Source organism: Hemibagrus wyckioides, linkage group LG20 (genome assembly GCF_019097595.1).
Source record: "Hemibagrus wyckioides isolate EC202008001 linkage group LG20, SWU_Hwy_1.0, whole genome shotgun sequence".
NCBI classification, from domain to species: domain Eukaryota; kingdom Metazoa; phylum Chordata; class Actinopteri; order Siluriformes; family Bagridae; genus Hemibagrus; species Hemibagrus wyckioides.
Genome location: NC_080729.1, coordinates 3,207,134 through 3,225,629, shown reverse-complemented (window position 1 = coordinate 3,225,629; position 18,496 = coordinate 3,207,134). Strand labels below are relative to the sequence as shown.

Genomic DNA, 18,496 nt, shown 5'->3' with positions numbered 1-18,496 from the left:
TGGATGGAATTTAAATATATTTAAGTGTAATATTAATTGTAGTGTAGTGTGTAGTATTAATTAATTTATGTTAGGAATAGACATCAGGTAAATATATTTAGGATATAAAGAATCACCGCTAATAGATATTAATGATGTACAGTATGTCGGACTATTAATTACATAGGGAATGTTTGACGCATGCGCAGTACGCACAGGGACATAAATGCTATAACACCATTTAAGCACTAGAGGGCGCTACATAACAGAGTTTACTGGGAGGAAATCCCCGTCAACATTGGCAGATTAAGAACAGGACTTTTCGGTCATTTCTGAGCATTTAAACTCGTTTTCATTTTATAATACTTCATACAAATGTTCTGTAATGCTTCATGGAAAGCGTACACAATCAAATTGCGTGTGATGCGTTTATCGTGCGTGGATTGATATTTGGGGGAAAAAAGTAGACAGATGGAGAGGTATTAATCTCTAATCGGTATTGGAAATGTTTTATTATATTGCCTCATTTATATGTTTTTAAAAAATTAACTAACGTTTATCCAAGAGGTGTCATAAAAGTCCTTGGAGGCGGTGGCTGTTATGTTATGCTCGGCATGCTTTTATTTTTAATCCGAGGGGAGGGGGTTCCTAGAAACTCCCACCTCCTCCTGCTGTGTCTGCGATGTATCTGCTGCATTTTAAACACTCACCGCCACCATATTGGAACGAGAATACTGAAAACACGGACATTGCAATAACAGCTTTGATGATAACTTGATTTCTTACATCGTTTTTGATCACCGGAATCCCCCCCTTTTTATTCTTTTTGGACCCGTCCATGTTTATGGGCTTCGTGGTGAATGGTAAACTCGCAGTTTGCAACTCTCTAGTAGCGAAGCTCTAACTAGTCAGCTATCTAGCTAGTAATAAAGCAACATAGCGTTTATATATAGAAAGAGAAATATAAATATATATAAAGCTTAGACGAACGTTTTTATGTGGATATTTCTTTTTTTTGTTTTTTTCAAATGACTCAGTAACACGGGGTTTGAGTGAGCGAGATAGCTAAACCAGCGCGCGCGCGCCACTTCGCTCACTTCAATACAACGCTGCTTTGCTAGCTCGCGACTCAAGTTAGCGCAAAAAAACAACAACAAGCACACAGCTAGTTAGCTAGCTAATCGGTGCGCGTCAGGGTTAGTGGGCTAGAGAAATGATTTACTAAGAAGAAGAAAATCTCAGGACTCGCTTTGCCAGTCCGCTATTGCTTTCGCGATTAGCCCTTTTTTTCCCCCTAGCTACGTCTACGCACTCGGAGTGGAGAATATAACGTTATAACTAGCTTAGCTTAGCTTAGCTTAGGAAACAGGAAGAACCTGTCGTTTCCATGGACAACACGTCCATCATAACGCAAGTTACGAATCCAAAGGAGGAGGAGATCCTATCGTCAAATCCTGAAAAAGGTAAGATTTGAGTTTTGTTGTTGTGCGTTAATGTACATGTGTGCGCGCGCTTTGCTAAGCTAACCTTGTTAGCTAGCTGCTTGGCACCGCGGTTCAGATTATTTACGAACTAACTGGAATTATTCCTCACACTTCGGTGCTATTAGAATATTAGCCAGGTTAGGTCATTAATAATATTATTGTTTAGACACAAAGTGCTTTTCATTCCGAGACTTTAAGTTTAAAGCTGAAATATTTAATTTCCGATTACACCGATTCAGTTCAGGGCTCGACGATATGACAGCATCAGTATCGCGATATTATAACACGATATACTTTTTTTTTTTTATTGTTGTGTGCGTGTGTTAGTGTCACTTGGATATCAGTTGATAATTGATATTAAGCTTATTCTCCATGACTGTGGGAGTTAATTAATGAGATTTTGGGTTGCTTTTAAAGGTTTTGAATACATTATGTCGTTTACTTGAATTTGTAAATAAAACTGTTAGTGTTGGTATACTAAAAATATAAAAAGGTATTAAAAGGAAACACAAGAGAAAATATGTTGTTTGTAACCAAGAAAACAATCAACTCCTTTAATTGCTCTCGAAAGACTTCTCCTCAAAATCTCTTTCAGTGTCAGTATTTATCATTTTGTCATAATGAGCTGAGAGAGAGAGAGAGTGCGCGCTGGGAGGAAAAGTGACATGCTTGAGCCAGGAATAGAAGGTTGTTTGGTTCAGTTGTGCCGTGTTGTTCTACGAGTTTGATATCTGTTGTGTATGATAAAGTTATAGAGGCAGGGACGTAACGTGAATCGGATTAAACACAGACGATGTCCATTCGCCCAGAATATAACAGCAGTGTTGTGGTCAGTCAAGAGCAAGTGGCCTGACCACAAGCTGGTTATAAAACATGGAAATTTATTTTAATCGCCCCCCTTTAACAGTGGCACCTTCACAGCCCTCATGCATATATATATCCACACGACATACAAAATCTGAAATCTAGATTAGTGCCATTTTTAATGCTTTCAAAACACAACTTTGCATTTAAAAACCTTCGCTTTTCAGTTACATGATAACTGTGTAAGTGTAACCCTGCATTTTGAGGTTCTCTCAGTTCCTCCGTAATGATGGGTCTGCACCTTACGCAAAGCCGGACGTGTTTATGCCGCACCGTACGTGGTGAAAAGTAACAGGGCCGATGGCGGTTTTTGTCTCGTCGTTCACCTGACTCGGATCTGGGTGTCGGGTCTCTCTGACAAATCAAGCAGCGAACACTTCAAGGCTTTCACCTTTGACCTCTCGGACAGCTGCTGTTTCATTCAGGCAGAGAGCAGAGGTCAGGATTCGGCACGCTGACATTTTCTGTGTGAAACATATCTACCTCAAGTAGACACGTTGGTAATGAGTTATTCTGTATATTACAGTCTTCAACAGGCGTGTGTTTATGTACGCTGATCAGCCGTAACATTCTGATCAGTGCCAGTTGAAGTGAATAACTCTGATGATCTCCTCATCATGGCACCTGTTATTGGGTGGGATACATTATCCAGCAAGTCAACATTTTGTCCTCAAAGTTGATGTGTTAGAAGCAGGAAAAATGGACAAGCGTAAGGATTTGAGCGAGTTTGACAAAGGGACAAAGTGTGATGGCTAGACCACTGGATCAGAGCATCTCCAAAACTGCAGCTCTTGTGGGGTGTTCCCGGTCTGCAGTGGTCAATATCTGTCAAAAGTGGTCCAAGGAAGGGACAGTGGCGAACCGGAGACAGGGTCATGGGCTGTCAAGGCTCATTGATGCACGTGGGGAGCGAAGGCCGGCCCGTGTGATCCGATCCAACAGACGAGCTACTGTTGCTCAAATTGAATGCTGGTTCTGATAGAAAGGTGTCAGAATACACAGTGCTTGACGGGTTAGGGCTGTTTTTTCAGCAAAAGGGGGACTAACACAATATTAGGCAGGTGGTCATAATGTTATGCCTGGTCGGTGTAAGTGCTTTAAGCATTTTTGTCCCCGAGAGAGCAGCTTTCTCATCTGGAATGACGTAAAGATGGTGTTTTGTGGTTTTGGGATTTAGACAATTTTTTGAATTGTTTAGGAAGATGGATTCCAGTCATTCTTATAACTGGATCAAAGTTTAATAAAAGACAGGTCCTGTGATGCAGAGTACTTTGAGAATATAAATTAAGAAGAGTTTTTATTAGGCCAGATTTCTTTTGTTCTAACTTGACATTTCTGCTTTTGGAAATTAAATCACTTAAGTTACTCTGCCTGGTTTAAAATAAGCAGTAAGTTCTGAATAAAACATCTTTTTTTTGAAATGAAGTTCTCTAACAGCTGGAAAAACTGTTCAAGGAACCCTTGAGGAACAAGTCTGGTCAGTTTATCACGGGATCTGATGCAGAACAACTCGAATCAAGTCATTTAAAGAGAAAAGTGTGTTTTTGAAAAGACAAACTTATGTGAACAGCTCATTACTTCCACAGCTTGTGACTGTGTTTGGTAAAATGCTGTAATTCCGTCCGTTCGTCTCCTCTGGTGAGGTATTCAGTCCACTCTCGAACAACCGGCACCTTCCAGGAGAGAGAGAGAAAGAGAGAACGGGCAAAAATGATTGTGTTATAGAAACATTACACACAAGCGTTGGAATTTTGTTCTAATTTAGAGAAACCGCTTTCCTCTAATGCTTCATTCTTACAAGACGTTTTCGTGTTTCCAAAACATGCAGCGTTGTTATCCCTTAAAATATTTCAAAACATAGGCCATTAAATCCTCCTCGGGGGAAAAACAAATATGAGAACTATGTTTGGAAATGTGTGTTGTGGTCTGATGAGAACAAAAATTGAACTCTTTAGCCAGGATGACTGCTGGGTTGTTGTTGTTGTTATTACTATTATTTAAATCCCTCAGTCATTCTATTATATTTTTCCAAACTTGGTGAAACCCTTTGGTCTAAATTTGTTGATGTTCACGTGCACAAGCGTAAGAATAGAAAAATTCTTCTTCAAAGAAACTGTAACCTTGTTGGATATTAAAGGATTAGGTTTACTGATGCTTTTATATGATGCAATAATTTTAAAAGCAGTGTTTTTTAAGAGAGGAAATTAAATATACTGCTTATATTGTTATAGGTTTGAGCACGTAAATAGCTCTCGGGTTGTGAAAGGTGCCAATAATTTTGGAACAGAAAGTTTAAACTATCGGTGTGTGTGTTTTCAACAAACCCTTTAGGCTAAACCTTAACCAAAGGATATATAATATCTCTCTGACACGCTGCACATATTTAACTCGGATTCTTTTAAGCATGATCTATGACAGCTCGTTTTTTGTACTTGGTGTTTTCTTTTATCAAACTGATTTTATTTGTGTTCAGTACATACTCCTGAATTATTTGTGAAGCGATGAGATTTTGGTACTCTTTAATGGAAAGTCCGTCCTTTTAGAAAGGCCGCATCAGCTCCCGAATGGCGCGACGGATGAGTGTTTATGAAGAGATCTTGGGTTCGGAACCCGACGATGCGACAGCTATCCGTGGCTGGGAGTAAAATCGGTTGTGCTTTCTATGTAGGAGGAGGGGCGTGCTCGCTTTCTTCTGTATGTCACACTAACACTGACCAAAGATAGCTGATAACACTTTCATCAGAGTAAGTTGTGCTGAAATAAGAGTAACTTCATCAGAGTAAGTTCCCCAAGCTGGCTGACCAAATCAGGGAGAAAAACAGACGTGTTTTTGCTATTTTGGACAAGTCTGAACTTTCTAAAGGAAGTCAGACAGAAACATTAGATCATGATAATGTAAACAACATTTAAAAAACTTTTTAGTAGCATTTAAACTACATGTAGGGTGTATCAGAGCTGGAAAATACTAAAAGAAAAATTGTTTGAGTTTACGATTAAGTGTCTTCTACACACAAAATACACAAAAAATAAAAAGAATAAATAAATATAATTATACAATTTTTTTTCTGTAGTATTTTATTGATTTTCTGAATCAAAAATTTTTTTTTTTTAATATATTAAAAAAAACTTTAACATAAACATGTTTGTAGTAATTAAGTGGTAAGGTTAATAAGATTATAAGAGTTTGAACAGATTGCTGTAATATTTTTGTCTGTGTTTTTTCCACCAAATGGGCAGGAGAGGAATCCAGCCTTTCTATTGGCTGTGAGATCCGTTTGACCCCTCCCTCATTTGGTGGTGCCTCTTTCTCTCTCTTTCCTCTATCTCTTGCTTGCTCTCCTCACACCGGAGCCTTCTCTCTTCTGTCCGGAAAAGAAACGAAATACCAGCATGCCCTTAAAATGGAGCTAGAGGCCCATAGACGACAGGGTGGAGTCAGGAAGAGAGGGTCTCTCATTTCATTTTCTCCTTTTTCCCCCCGCCAACCCCCTTCACTCTCCTGTCCCTATTTTTAAAAGGGCATTCTCTCGTCAGTGACCTCAGTGTCGGCGTTTGGAGCGCTCGCCGAAGGGCTCTGGTATGCACAAGATTATTATTAGTGCGAGAGAGAGAGAGAGCTGCGAGTGACTCGGATGGCATCTCGCCACACCGGAGCGTGAATTCATTCTTAGTCCAAGGGAAAGAAAAGTGCAGGATAGTAGCTTTCATCTCACCAAGCACCACGTAGCTGTTTATTATTTTATTTATATTTATAGCACACACCCTCTCTCATGTGTCTTGATGTGACGCTAGTACAGAGAGAAAACTATAGTGCCACTTGTGTGGTTTTGAAAAACCATTATTACTTGATGTACAAGTGCTGTTGTAAAGCGAATTATAAAAATCTTTCACATTCATGTTTATCAGTTACATCCTTTAAATCTCTTATTAAAGTTTGGAGAGTTTGGAAACTCGGATATTCGTTCTAAAGGCATGTTTTTGTCGACTTTCCATGACTCGAGTGCACCAGTAAGCTAAACTGAGGAGTCCAGTGTGACTGACCGAATCATTCAACCAAACCTTATTTATTTAATTGTAATCGCCCTTATACCACATCAGTGTTGAACTCTCACTTCTGTTCGGTTGAAAGGTTTTGATTTTTTTTTTTTTTTTGGTCTGTAATGGCTGCTCTACATTATCTAAGACTAATGGGGGAAGATGTTGAACATTTATGAAAGGATTGTCCAGTATTATTATCTTCAAGACAAAAGAGTTTGTGCTTCTCAATTTCTGATTTTGATTCATTAAAAAAAACAATAACAATAGCTTCTATTCATCACAAGTCCTTTGCTGATTATTTTCCTGTAATAGCATCCACCCTAGTGCTTTTTTTGGTACTTGAGGTTATTTTCTCCCCCATTAATTCTTTGCTGTAATACATTTTTGTGGCTCTTTTCTCCTGGTCCAGTTTCGCTGTCCAGCAGCAGCTTGAAGAAGAAAAGTCACCGCAGTTTATTCAGCTCTTTCTTCTGCTGCCTGCGGAGTTATGAAGCCGATCCTCCTGCCAGCACCAACAACAACACCAGCAGCCCTCTGCCTCCGCCCGTGGAGGAGAACGGAGCGCCACCGAAGGTGAGAAAGAGCAGCGTACAGACACATACAGTGATACAGTCGGTTAGTCATAATTATAATTAATTAAAGTTTTCCCCTTTGATCCAGACACAAGGAGAAGCTCTGATCTGCCTCTTTAATATTTTAAATATTAAAATATTATTTAATCTAATATTCTAAATCATAGGGAAAAATATTATAATTAATATGTATATTTAGGTTTTTAGCTTTTATTGATAATGGCTATTATTTTAATTTATTTCTACATTTATTTTGAGGCAAGTGTGATCATTGTATTATTAATAATAATATTTAAAGTATAACATTATCAACAATAATAATAATCAATGCATCATCCTTGCATATACACCGATCAGACGTAACATTCAGAGCCGTGAGAGCTGAAGTGAATAACACTGAGTATCTCCTCATCATGGCGCCTGTTAGTGGGTGCGATATATTAGGCAGCAAGTCAACATTTTGTCCTCAAAGTTGATCTGTTCGAAGCAGGAAAAATGGACAAGTGTAAGGATTTGAGCGAGTTTGACAAAGGGCCAAATTGTGATGGATAGACCACTGGATCAGAGCATCTCCAAAACTGCAGCTCTTGGGGACCAACACAAAATTAGGCAGGTGGTCATAATGTTATGCCTGATTTGTGTATATTCCACTTTGAATGTATCTTAAACACCCGGACCGTCCCGTGCCTTTTTTTTTTTTTTTTGTTTACATTTAGTTTTGCTCTGCGTTTCCCATTTCAGCCATCTCTGTGCACTGGAACGTGTTGTGTTTGTTGTATCCCTTCACCCCTGTCCCGTGTTTATGTATTCTCTCTGTTTTCATCTCTCCCGGTGTGTCGTGGCCCAGTGTGAGCAGGCTGAGGTCATCCCTGTGCCCGGTGTATGTATTACTCCTTTTCTGTTCCTCATGCTTGTGTGTGTGTGTGCGCGCGAGTGTGTGTTTTTTTTTTTTAATGAATTTATTATTTGCATGCCAAAGGACCGAAGCACACTGCATTTTTTCCCCTGTTCTGGCTCTGGTGCTCAGTTCCTCTCACCAATCTACTTCCTGTTTGCTTTGGACTCTACACATGCTGCGCTACATTTCCAAAATCGCTGAACTGACTGGAATGTTTCTGACAACACTTCCTGGGTCTTTTTTTTTTCCTTTTTCTTTTAAAGCAGGCGTAGGCTGTACTGAGGCTTTATATTTTCACAAACCAGGTGTTCATGTTATAAGACACGGAATAAACACGTTAAAACAGTAGCGTAGTATTCGTCTTGTATGTATTAGTGCTCATGATGATATAATGTCGGTATTGTGATGAAGGCACCATGTGACAATTTCTGCAATGCATCAGGTGTCGTGATTGTGTATTTAATTATTTAAAAAGATGTAAGTTTTATTACATTTTTTGCATGTAAACAGTAGTCATTACAATCTTGTACAAATCTTAAATATTTAAAAACATTTTCTTATTGTTTTATAATTTTTTAAAATTGTAAAATGTTAATATTTAGCAAAATTATTTTATTTGTTAAAAAAAAAAAAAACTCTTATTAGAAGCAGGTAATTTTTTGTTAAATGTAAAAAAAAAAAAAAAAAAAAATACATTTTTAACCAGTCAGTTTTTTCAGATTTTTTTCTTTCAAATTTTCTCCGTTTTTGTTATCTCTTTCTGGTTTTTTTTTGCCGTTCATAATTTTCCAATCCAGCTACTGTGTTTTTTCCCCCTTAATTCTGTATATCGTAATAAGCATCAGATGTAACGGTTAAGGGATATTTTGTTATACCACACGCGCCGCTGCGTAATTGGATTTAATGTTGTAATTATGCGTGCCCCATTTCGCTGGAGATGAAGAATCCAAGGCAAAGTTTTACAGCATGGTCTCCCTAATAAAATTCCAGCCCGGAATAGAAGAGTGATTTATTTTCCTTAAAACGCTGCGGTATTTGCAGGACGTTTCTAATGTTTGCGGTGCTTATCAGACTTTCGCAAGAGTTTGTCCTTCCAGAGCATGGACATGCGCGTTAGTGTTTATTTGTCCGACACGCCGAAGCGTAAGATCGCTGTTACGTGATGGCGCTGCATCCGTTCCACCCTCCGTCACCTCCTGTTTGTGTGTGACCTTTTCCCCCCTTTTTTTTGTTTTCACGGGTTCTGTGGTGTAGAGCTGGAATGTTGCTGCTGACTGCATTCCTTTTTAACATTTTAACATCCATTTATTAGCTCCTGCAGCTTCAGAAGGTTCTCTCTTAACACCCTCTCCCTTCCCAGGACACTCATCCTCTGTGTTCTGTCCCTTCCAGCCTCCAGAGAAATACCTTCTTCCTGAGGTGAACATCAACGACTACGGAAAGAAGTGTGTGGTGATAGACCTGGACGAGACTCTGGTGCACAGTTCCTTTAAGGTAGCCTCACACGTGTCATCCGGGCAGTGCAAAACTGTAAATTCATTATAAAGTCCAGTCCTGTGCGTCTCTGTCTCGTGTTTTGGTTGCTTAGGAACCTACAGGCTAATAAAATTGAACCCTGAGCTAGTTATCTAGTTATCTACTTAAATGCATTAATGCAGAGTAATGAAAATAAGTGCTTCCTGAGACAGGGGAGATGGGAGGATGGTGTGCATAGCAGTAGTCTTCATCTACACCTAATAATCTCTTTATTTTATTCAATATGTAATAAAAGGTATTATTTTTTATATATTCGTTATTTTTGGAGTGTGCTATGACCGTGTGGCTCCATCGTGACGCACACGACACTACTGGAATGTCGTCTTATATAAAAACGTAAATATTTGCTTTGGGAAAGTTAATTTTCATTCTCTGGTCAGTGGATGAGGGGGAAAAAAATAGATCCCAAAAAATAAATTCAGTTCTAAATCTTTCATCTTGGTTGTAAATTAGGAATAAAACATTAATAAGTCACAAGCATGAAAATTCAGCTTGTCTCAGGTGCTTGTCGGTGTGTCTGGTGCATGTGTGATGCAAATTGCAGCTAAAAATCACTGAATAATTTATCCCAGATGGGATTTAGCAAGGAACGTGGATCATTATTCCAAATGTTAAAAAGAAAGTAGTTGTTAAAATGTTGAAATGAAATATTCATCCCTTGGAGTGAAATTCAGCTCTGTAGGTTCTTTCCCTTCTCTGTGCTTGCTTTATAGGAATGATTTAGATTATTTGTTCCCAAAAAGTCAGGAAGAAACAGGAAGATGTCGAGCCAACCTGAGAATACGGATCCGGCAAAATCCCCCAGAAACATGGCACAGTGGAGGGTAGAACGAATGCGTAGAGCGTATACGCTAAATCGTAAATGAGAATAGAAGTAGATGTAGTTTTACTCTCCTTTGTTTCTGACTTTTTAAACACCCTATAGGTTTTTTTTTTATTTAAGTTAAGTTGCGATAAAAAGCTTCAAGCACATGTCGGGGCTGTATGGTGTTTGTTTCGTCTCTCAGCCTTTTTCTAAAGATAACATGCACTGGAATGGAAATGTAAGCAAGGAATGTATTGTGTTTCATATATGTCATTTTTCGTTGCTGTATGATTCAGTTTCATTTCAGTTCAGGGTTTTATTTTTAAGTTATATTTTCACCCCTCTCTAATCAGAACACAATAAGGACTTTATTATAAAGTTACGTTCTTTCGGAACGTTGAACCCACTGCTACGAGACCGAGAGGGTAAAAAAAGGAAGGAAAGAAAAGGAAGAGGAAACAAAAATAGAAGAGGAAAAAATAGTATGCACATGTGTGTACAGATTTGGATTATTATTACAGCTGGCTTAAACTTGTGTTTCGTGTTTATGAGGGTGAGGCAAACGGAAAGCTTAATTTTGTAAAAATAAAATAAAATCTGTTGTGTGTACTATTTTTTTTTAATTTAGTGTATTCTTTGTTTTTGAGTTTAACTGGTGTCTGGATTCATCTAAAAATAAACATTAAATATGTTAAATAAATATTAAATATATATATGATTAATCCTTTAAATGATGGCTTAGATTAAAAATTTGCTGAGAATTTAGAGCATCATCACTGCCGCCTCGAGTGAGACGTGAACTTTTCATCCTGCTCTCTGTGTGCCTGAACTCTGAGCTTTAGTGTTTGAGTACAGCAGAGGTCAGCGAAAGCTTCTGAGCAAATCACTGACCTTAGCTCGATTTGTTCAGATTAAATTTGTCTGGGCTTTTAATCCTCCTTAGTCATCTGGTTAATCCCGGTTAAAAGAACATTTAGGAGAGGCTGGTGGTAGCTCTGACTAAACACGTATTTTAGGACGGGAGATTCCTCGTCTCTTGGCTGATAATTTAAGACGAAAGTCAAAACTGTCCAGGAGGCAAATAGTTACCGGGCATGTGCGGTCTTGAATTCTGCTTTAAATAATCCAGCTTTCAGAGAGTCCCGCTTTGCAAAGTATGCCTAATGTGTACTGCCTTCAGCAAGATAATGTAGATGTATAATTTATTGTATTACAGTAGTGTTACTACATACTTGTATTATTTTTATCCTTATTTATATTCTTGAGCGTTGTAAGCACACGGGCGCCCCCTGCTGTTTGTTAAAGTAACTACTACAGTGTGTACAGTATGTCACTCGGGTTGCACAATAATTTATTTTCCCTCCCACCACTTTCCAAGTGTCTGTTTTATAAATGGTTTTTTTTTTTTTTTAGAGTTGATTACGGATATAGAGGTGTTTTTTTTTGGTGAGTAATGATTTATTACGCCATTTTCTTTCCTCACAGCCTATTAGTAATGCAGATTTCATCGTTCCGGTGGAGATCGACGGCACAGTGCATCAGGTACTGTAACCCAAAGTGCTGTTGGCTCATCAAAAACTCCTAAAATGCAGTGAATAAGTATTTACACCTCTTGAATTTGATTTGTTTACATTTAGTAGTGGTGATATCTGAAACTAAAATGGACTTATTTGTAATAAATCTACACAAAGTAGAAGTTATATTGAAGTGACATGATTATTAGTATAGTTTATGAAATTATTTGCTAATAATGATACTGTAAAAGTAACTATTTCATATGTATACACCCCATCTGAATCGTTGTTGTGAAACTCCTAAATTAGTTCTGATGGATAGAATTTGTTAAATAGAGTTGTGTGTGATTAAATGTCATGCAGTCTCAGTGTATTGTTGTTCATGTTCCTGGAAGAACCCAGATCTGAACAAACAGCATCATGAAGATAAAACAGCTACAAAAGCCGGAAAGTTCTTTAGAGGAGTCAGTATACACTACGTTGCCAAAAGTTTTGGGACACCCCTCTGAATCATTGAAATCAGGGGTTGGGCTCGGCCCCTTAGTTCCAGTGAAAGGAACTCTTAATGCTTCAGCTTCATACCAAGACATTTTGGACAATTTCATGCTCCCAACTTTGTAGGAACAGTTTGGGGATGACCCCTTCCTGTTCCAACATGACTGCACACCAGTGACCAAAGCAAGGTCCATAAATTCGATTCGATTCAATTTTATTTGTATGGCGCTTTTAACAAAGAGCATTGTCTAAAAGCAGCTTTACATAAGAAACAACAAACATATAAACAGACAAACAGTCCTAGATGTTACCCCAAGTGAGCAAGCCTGAGGTGACTGTGGCAAGGAAAAACACTCTTAGATAGTATGAGGAAGAAACCTTGAGAGGAATTAAAAGGGAACCCATCCTCATTTGGGTGACAGTGGAGAGTGTGATTGTACTGTGCATTTATGTGTAGTCAATTGTGTGATGCCGATACAGCATGTGTAGAATGTTATGTAAATTAATAAGGAGGTTGTTGTCGTCCACATAAGGTTGACAGCGTTGCTTTGAATACCCCAATCCTCACAAAGTAGAACCCAGCTGGAGCTGGTCCATCTCTGGATGCCACTGGAGCCGGTACAGTCTCTGTATGCCTCGAGATGGGTAGAAGAAGGGAAACGATGGAACAGAATTAGCGTAGCTGCTGTTCATAATATTAGCAGCACTAGATGATAATGTGCATTTAATCAGATGTACTGGAGTACAAGGTTATGGGAAGTGTTAAATGTATGCCAGGCTAAAGAGATAAAGACATGGATGAGTGAGTTTGGTGTGGAGGAACTTGACTGGAACTTGGTACTTGACTGAGTCCTGTCCTCAACCCCATAGAACACCTTTGGGATGAATTAGAGCGGAGACTGTGAGCCATCCAATCTCGGTGCCTGACCTCACAAATGCGCTTCTAGAGGAATAGTCAAAAATGAATAAACACACTCCTAAACCTTGTGGATCCCAGAAGAGTTGAAGCTGTTATAGCTGTAAAGGGTGGGACAACTCCATATTACATGCATGTGCATGGAAAGGCAGACGTCCCAAAACTTTTGACAACACAGTGTACATCTGATTCAGAAAAATCATAAGAAAAATATTTTTAAAAATGTGTTTTGAAATGTTACTCAGTGTCAAAAAATGCAGCTTTAAGATGGCTGCTACCTTGTTCAAGTAATCCAGGATAGGCTGTGTCTGTCCTGGTTGGCCTATTCATGATTACTTGCACTGGGTGGCAGCTTTACATCTACAAAGAAGCGCTCCTGCCGCCATTATTCATGTGTTTGCATAGTCAGGTCTGCCTCCGTCTCTGTACAATGCACATCCTGAGTGGATTTGAGTGTGTGTTTGCTCGCAGTGGGAGTAAAGGGCGTGTCTGCGTTTCAGGTGTACGTCCTGAAGCGACCACATGTAGACGAGTTCCTGCAGAAGATGGGAGAATTGTTCGAGTGCGTGCTCTTCACAGCCAGCCTAGCCAAGGTTCGAACCCCTCACAACATCCCATAATACCCCTCAATAATACATTTTACTTTCATACACACTACAAAGGTGCTTGCGTTAAGATCGTTTTTCCGCTGCGCATTCAAAGACAAAATGTCGACGGATGCCTGAGGCCCCGGTTCATTTTTCAACAATCGGCACAGTAAATATCAACCAGCTTGTACTGGCAGCAAAGAGAAAAAAAGTCTTGGTAATTATTTTTATTGTGAAATTTGATGTGTAAAAATAAATAGTCAAAAAATAAATGCAAAGCATATTGACAGATATTAACCAAACAAACCTGACAAGCTATTATTAAACGTTAACCACTGACAATCCTGCTAATTGCATCCTCAGTGCTATTAATTCTGGTTAGTTTGAGGTTTAAGAAGGAACCAAAATTCAAACATCTAAAATTATTATTATTATTATTATTATTATTTTGGTCATGGTGCACCTGATGGCAGCACCATAAAAAGTTTCTGGTGCAAGTTTCTGTCCTTTGTGCTTTATGCAGTGGAAAAAGGCCCTTATATGAAGTTCAGTTCGTGAGAAATTTACCCTGATTCTTTTTTTTTTCCTTTTGTTTTTTCTTGTTGTATTCCTGATTTATCATTTTTAATCCTTCGAACAGTTTTTCATTGAACGCCAGGGCTTCTTGATGTGTGCATGTCAGACAGAAAGCTTTGTGAATGAGTTGTGAACTCTTCTGCTTTTTTTCCTCCTGATATCTGACCCTGTCCCCCTCCCCACCCTTTTTTTCTGTCTCTGTGTGGCCAGCATTTGTTTTAGCCGCTAATGCATGGGTAAGTGTCTCTCCAGCCTCCACGATTCGTACAGAATGTGCGCTGGTAGTGTTTAGCGTGTTAGCCCACAGAGCCTAGAGCCTACATCAGCTTTCACGTCTTGTTCTTTTCAGTCCGGATGCTTCGTGAAGCTTTCCTTTGTTGCCGTGAATCGTATCCGATGTCTCAGACGCTGCTTTTTGTTTGTGTTGTTTAGCTGTATATGGCGCAGAGTCAAAGGCTGGCGCTTTTAGATTAGCGCTTTGTTTGCTAGGACACTCTCTAGCCTGCCTTTTATAATGTCCGGTAGGCTGAGAGTCAAACGGCTGTATGCTTATTAGCTAGGCTTTTCTGATCTAAACGCTCTCGTTTGACTTTATTTATCCTGATTTAAATGAAGCAGGTAAGTCCCCTGAGGCTAAAACCACTATGGAGCAGAGGATTTGCATGTCACTTTGTGGTTCTTCTTAGAAACTAGCAGATGAACCAGTTCTATTTGCTCTGTTCTTACTGATAGCTTGTAGTGTTACAGCACCAATCTGCTACTCTGCTAAACTTATAAACCTTGGAACTTTCTCTTCTGTTCTGCAGTATGCTGACCCTGTGGCTGACCTGCTGGACCAGTGGGGTGTATTTCGGGCGCGACTTTTTCGTGAATCCTGTGTGTTCCACAGAGGAAACTACGTCAAAGACCTGAGTCGCCTCGGCAGAGAGCTGCGTAACGTCATCATAGTGGACAACTCGCCCGCCTCCTACATCTTCCACCCCGAGAACGCTGTGAGCCTCACCACTCTCACCAGTCTGATCCAGACGCTTCATTTTTATTTGTTTGCTCGTTTTCAGTTCTTGTAGTCTCAGCCTCAGATACTCTACCGGCTGTTAGCTGTAACTCTGTGTGTTTTCCTTTGTAGGTTCCCGTCCAGTCGTGGTTCGACGACATGGCCGACACCGAGCTGCTGGACCTGCTTCCATTCTTTGAAGGACTGAGCAAGGAAGAGGACGTGTACGGAGTTCTGCAGAACCTCAGAGGCAGGTAGCAAGCTGCACCGTCCTGCCTTACAAGGGCACAGCAGAGAGGTCGGAGGGCAAAGGGCGCCCCTGCTCTCGCAGACTTCACCTCCCAGCAGCCCGCCGCTCACTACACAGGAAGCGCAGACGCCTCCGCCCCCCAACTCCCCCCGTGTCTGTGGCCCACATGCCGACGAACGTCCACTACAGACCTTTTACAGCTCACAAGAGACCCACTTGCTTAAGTGCTTAATAATAACCAAAAAAACGCCAAACCCCTTCTTTTCCCTAACGAAGCGAAAGAGAATCCAGATCTTTGGGTTGTTGCTATGCAGGCGTTAAAGGACTGTGGGTTTTCTTTCCTCTTTGCTTACACGACGAAGTGCCTTTTTTGAATGTCATTTTTACTGGGAAAACATTTTTGTACATGAAAATATTTCCAGAGATTTTCAGAATTCTACTCTTTAAAAACAGAGGCAGGTTATTTTTTTTTTTTTTGTCAAAAGGCAGTGTTATCGAAGGCTGGAGGGTTGTTATTTTTTTGTCTTTCTTTTAATTGTCTCCATCAGTGTTCTTGTTTTCTTTTGCCTTCACTCGCGCCATTATACAAACATCGACCCTTTCATAGACGTGTCTACTTTTGTCTCGTAAAAGCAAAGGAATGCATTTGCACTTGTTCATCGTACGCTCTGCTACGACTCCTTCAGTCCGGGTTGTTAACACAAGGAGCGATCAGAGATTGTCTAAATCGTACCAACGGATCGCCACGCCATTTCACGCCGAGGCTTGTTTAGTTTAATTTTAGCGTAGGTCCTGCGATGGTACAGAAGATGCTGACAATCGTGTCTGGCCGGTTCAGCGCTCGTCGCAAGTTAGTTATGGATAAGCTTTTAGTTTGTTTTTACGTTGCGTTTTAAAGCTGGTGTAACGTAGCCCTTACTCCTTTCATTTTATATCTGTATATATCTCTAAAGAAAGAGCGAAAGAATCGCATCCTGATCATCACAGGATGCAGAAATATTGCCAACGTGTCCCTCAGGTGTTTGCTGATGTGTTCTTTCATGTCATTGCATCAGTTTATAATCTTATCTTTTTAATCACAGATGCAGTTCTTTCTAGAACTTGTATGAAGCCGTGCGAGCGAGATGGCGACGGCTCGACACACGTTTGCCCAGCAGCATCCCTCTTTTAATACGAGGGATGGTATTTTGCGCTCTGTATGTTGTATGTTAGCAGATGATCAGCACATGCCTGCCGTTTAGTTCCGAACAGTTTCCTTGCTTCATGTTGCGTTCTTCATCACGTGAGCGTTCGAACTCATTCTGAGCTGCACCCTGCCGCTGCTATGGCACACCAGACTTCAGTACCTCACACACACACACACACAAAGCATCCCTCTCACTGCTCTTGTGTGTGTGTGTGTGTGTGTGTGTGAGAGTGAGAATGTTCTCAGTTGTGCAGTTTAACTGAAGGTCCATCTGCAGATTTGTTTGGAGCAGAGGTGCTTCTCTGCCCCGGGTGCTGTGTGTGTGTGTGTGTGTGTGTGTGTGTGTGTGTTGAACCTCTCTCACCATGGTGCCTAGGAGAGGAGCAGCGGTGTATCAGCCGCCAAACACGCAATAACCTCTCTCTCTGTGTTTATTATTTTAAGTTGTTCTGTTTTCTTGTACACACTACACCATGACCTGTTCGCATTAATTTCCCATTTTTACACAATTTTTATTTTTAATTTATTCTTTCATGCTACCTCCCCCCCCCTCCTTCTCTCTTCCCTTCCTTCTCCTTCCTTCTCCCTCTCCTTCTCTCTCTCTCCACCAGAGTTTTTCAGCTAATTTGTCAGTATTTCATTACAAAAACAGGCACCTTTTTTATTACCCTGCTGCTGCTGTTTTTTTTTCTTCTTCTTCCTGATTTGAACCCTGTGTGTGGTTTCTGCTTTTCACATTTAAAAACAAAACACTGCTCTTTCACCGATCTTTCTCTTACCTCATCGGTATCTCGGACATTTTCTTTCCCCTTTCACATAAACCAAGCTGTAAGCGGTGGAGCACTTTCGGTGTCGGTCGAGGATGTTTTGTTGTCGTCGTTTTGTTCTTCCAGGTTGTTAGTTTTTTTTTTCACTAATATTTAAAGGCACAACTAGTTATCGTGTCCAGATTACATTTAGACTTGCTAAGCATTACATCCACTTGGGGTTCTGTCTTTTTTTTTTTTGTTTGTTCTTATTTTATTCTTTTTTTTTGAAAGCCATGTAGACATTCACTGCAGCGCTGAAAATCGACGTCGAGATGCTGCGCAGTGCCACGTTTTGCAGTCTGTTTCGAGGTGATGTGATCCATGGTTTGTTGCAAATTTTCTTCCAAACTATGATGTTATATTAAAGCACCTTTTTAGGAAAAAAAAAGAAAGAAACGACTCCTGTTTATAATTCAACATTCACGTTTAAACAGGTCCAGGTTTTCTATTGTGTGTGGATTCAAAGGTAAAGACGTTAATACCATTGTCGATGAATTATTTAATATTAACCAAAAGAAAACCCCCCTGGACTCCGTATTAATAAGTGTTTGTTTTGGCTCCGAAACTCACACAGGTGCTGTGATTATTCATTGCACCTATTTTTAGGATCACTTTCTTTCTCCTACCCTTTTCTGATAGAGTGGTAGATGAATAAAAAAAAAGAAGCTGTTGGAGGAATGGATCCACTGCTGGTTTTGTCCATTCGTTAACCAACTGCTGACAACTGGGACGTTTCGCATGACACTGGAGTGGTGCGTACTTCTCGTATGACCGCGTGGGTGGGGTTTCTCGCTGAACACACTCACAGATTAGGCTTTCCTGTTCATACAGGTCAGGGATCATCATCATCTGCAGAGGTGTGATCAGAGCCCTGACACCTAGGTCACAGTGTCTTATTACATCCTGATTCTTTAAGCACCAGAATCCCTGTCTTTTCCATATTAGACCTGTCCTTCTTTCACATTTCACCAGTTTATGGTGGACAGGGCTGGT

The 18,496-nt window shown here is 40.0% G+C and overlaps 1 protein-coding gene across 2 annotated transcripts; it reads left to right on the top strand.

Moving 5' to 3' along the window:
• Window positions 1–645: 645 nt before the first annotated feature.
• Window positions 646–17,899, top strand: ctdsplb (CTD (carboxy-terminal domain, RNA polymerase II, polypeptide A) small phosphatase-like b). Of its 2 annotated transcripts, XM_058418246.1 has the most exons (8): window positions 646–1,442; window positions 6,775–6,938; window positions 7,785–7,817; window positions 9,228–9,329; window positions 11,662–11,718; window positions 13,602–13,694; window positions 15,071–15,256; window positions 15,391–17,899. In XM_058418246.1, exons 1-8 carry the CDS (start codon window positions 1,367–1,369, stop codon window positions 15,514–15,516), a joined length of 837 nt encoding a protein of 278 aa, XP_058274229.1. In that variant the 5' UTR covers window positions 646–1,366; the 3' UTR covers window positions 15,517–17,899. The 2 variants fall into 2 exon arrangements, with proteins under 2 accessions (XP_058274229.1, XP_058274230.1); XM_058418247.1 differs by lacking the exon at window positions 7,785–7,817.
• The last annotated feature ends 597 nt before the right edge of the window (window positions 17,900–18,496 follow it).

Coding starts and splice junctions, on each gene's coding strand:
- ctdsplb (XM_058418246.1), top strand. CDS start 1,367: ATGGACAACACGTCCATCATAACGCAAGTTACGAATCCAAAGGAGGAG. Junction 9,330..11,661: donor TGGTGCACAGTTCCTTTAAG/GTAGCCTCACAC, acceptor CTTTCCTCACAG/CCTATTAGTAATGCAGATTT. Junction 11,719..13,601: donor TCGACGGCACAGTGCATCAG/GTACTGTAACCC, acceptor TCTGCGTTTCAG/GTGTACGTCCTGAAGCGACC.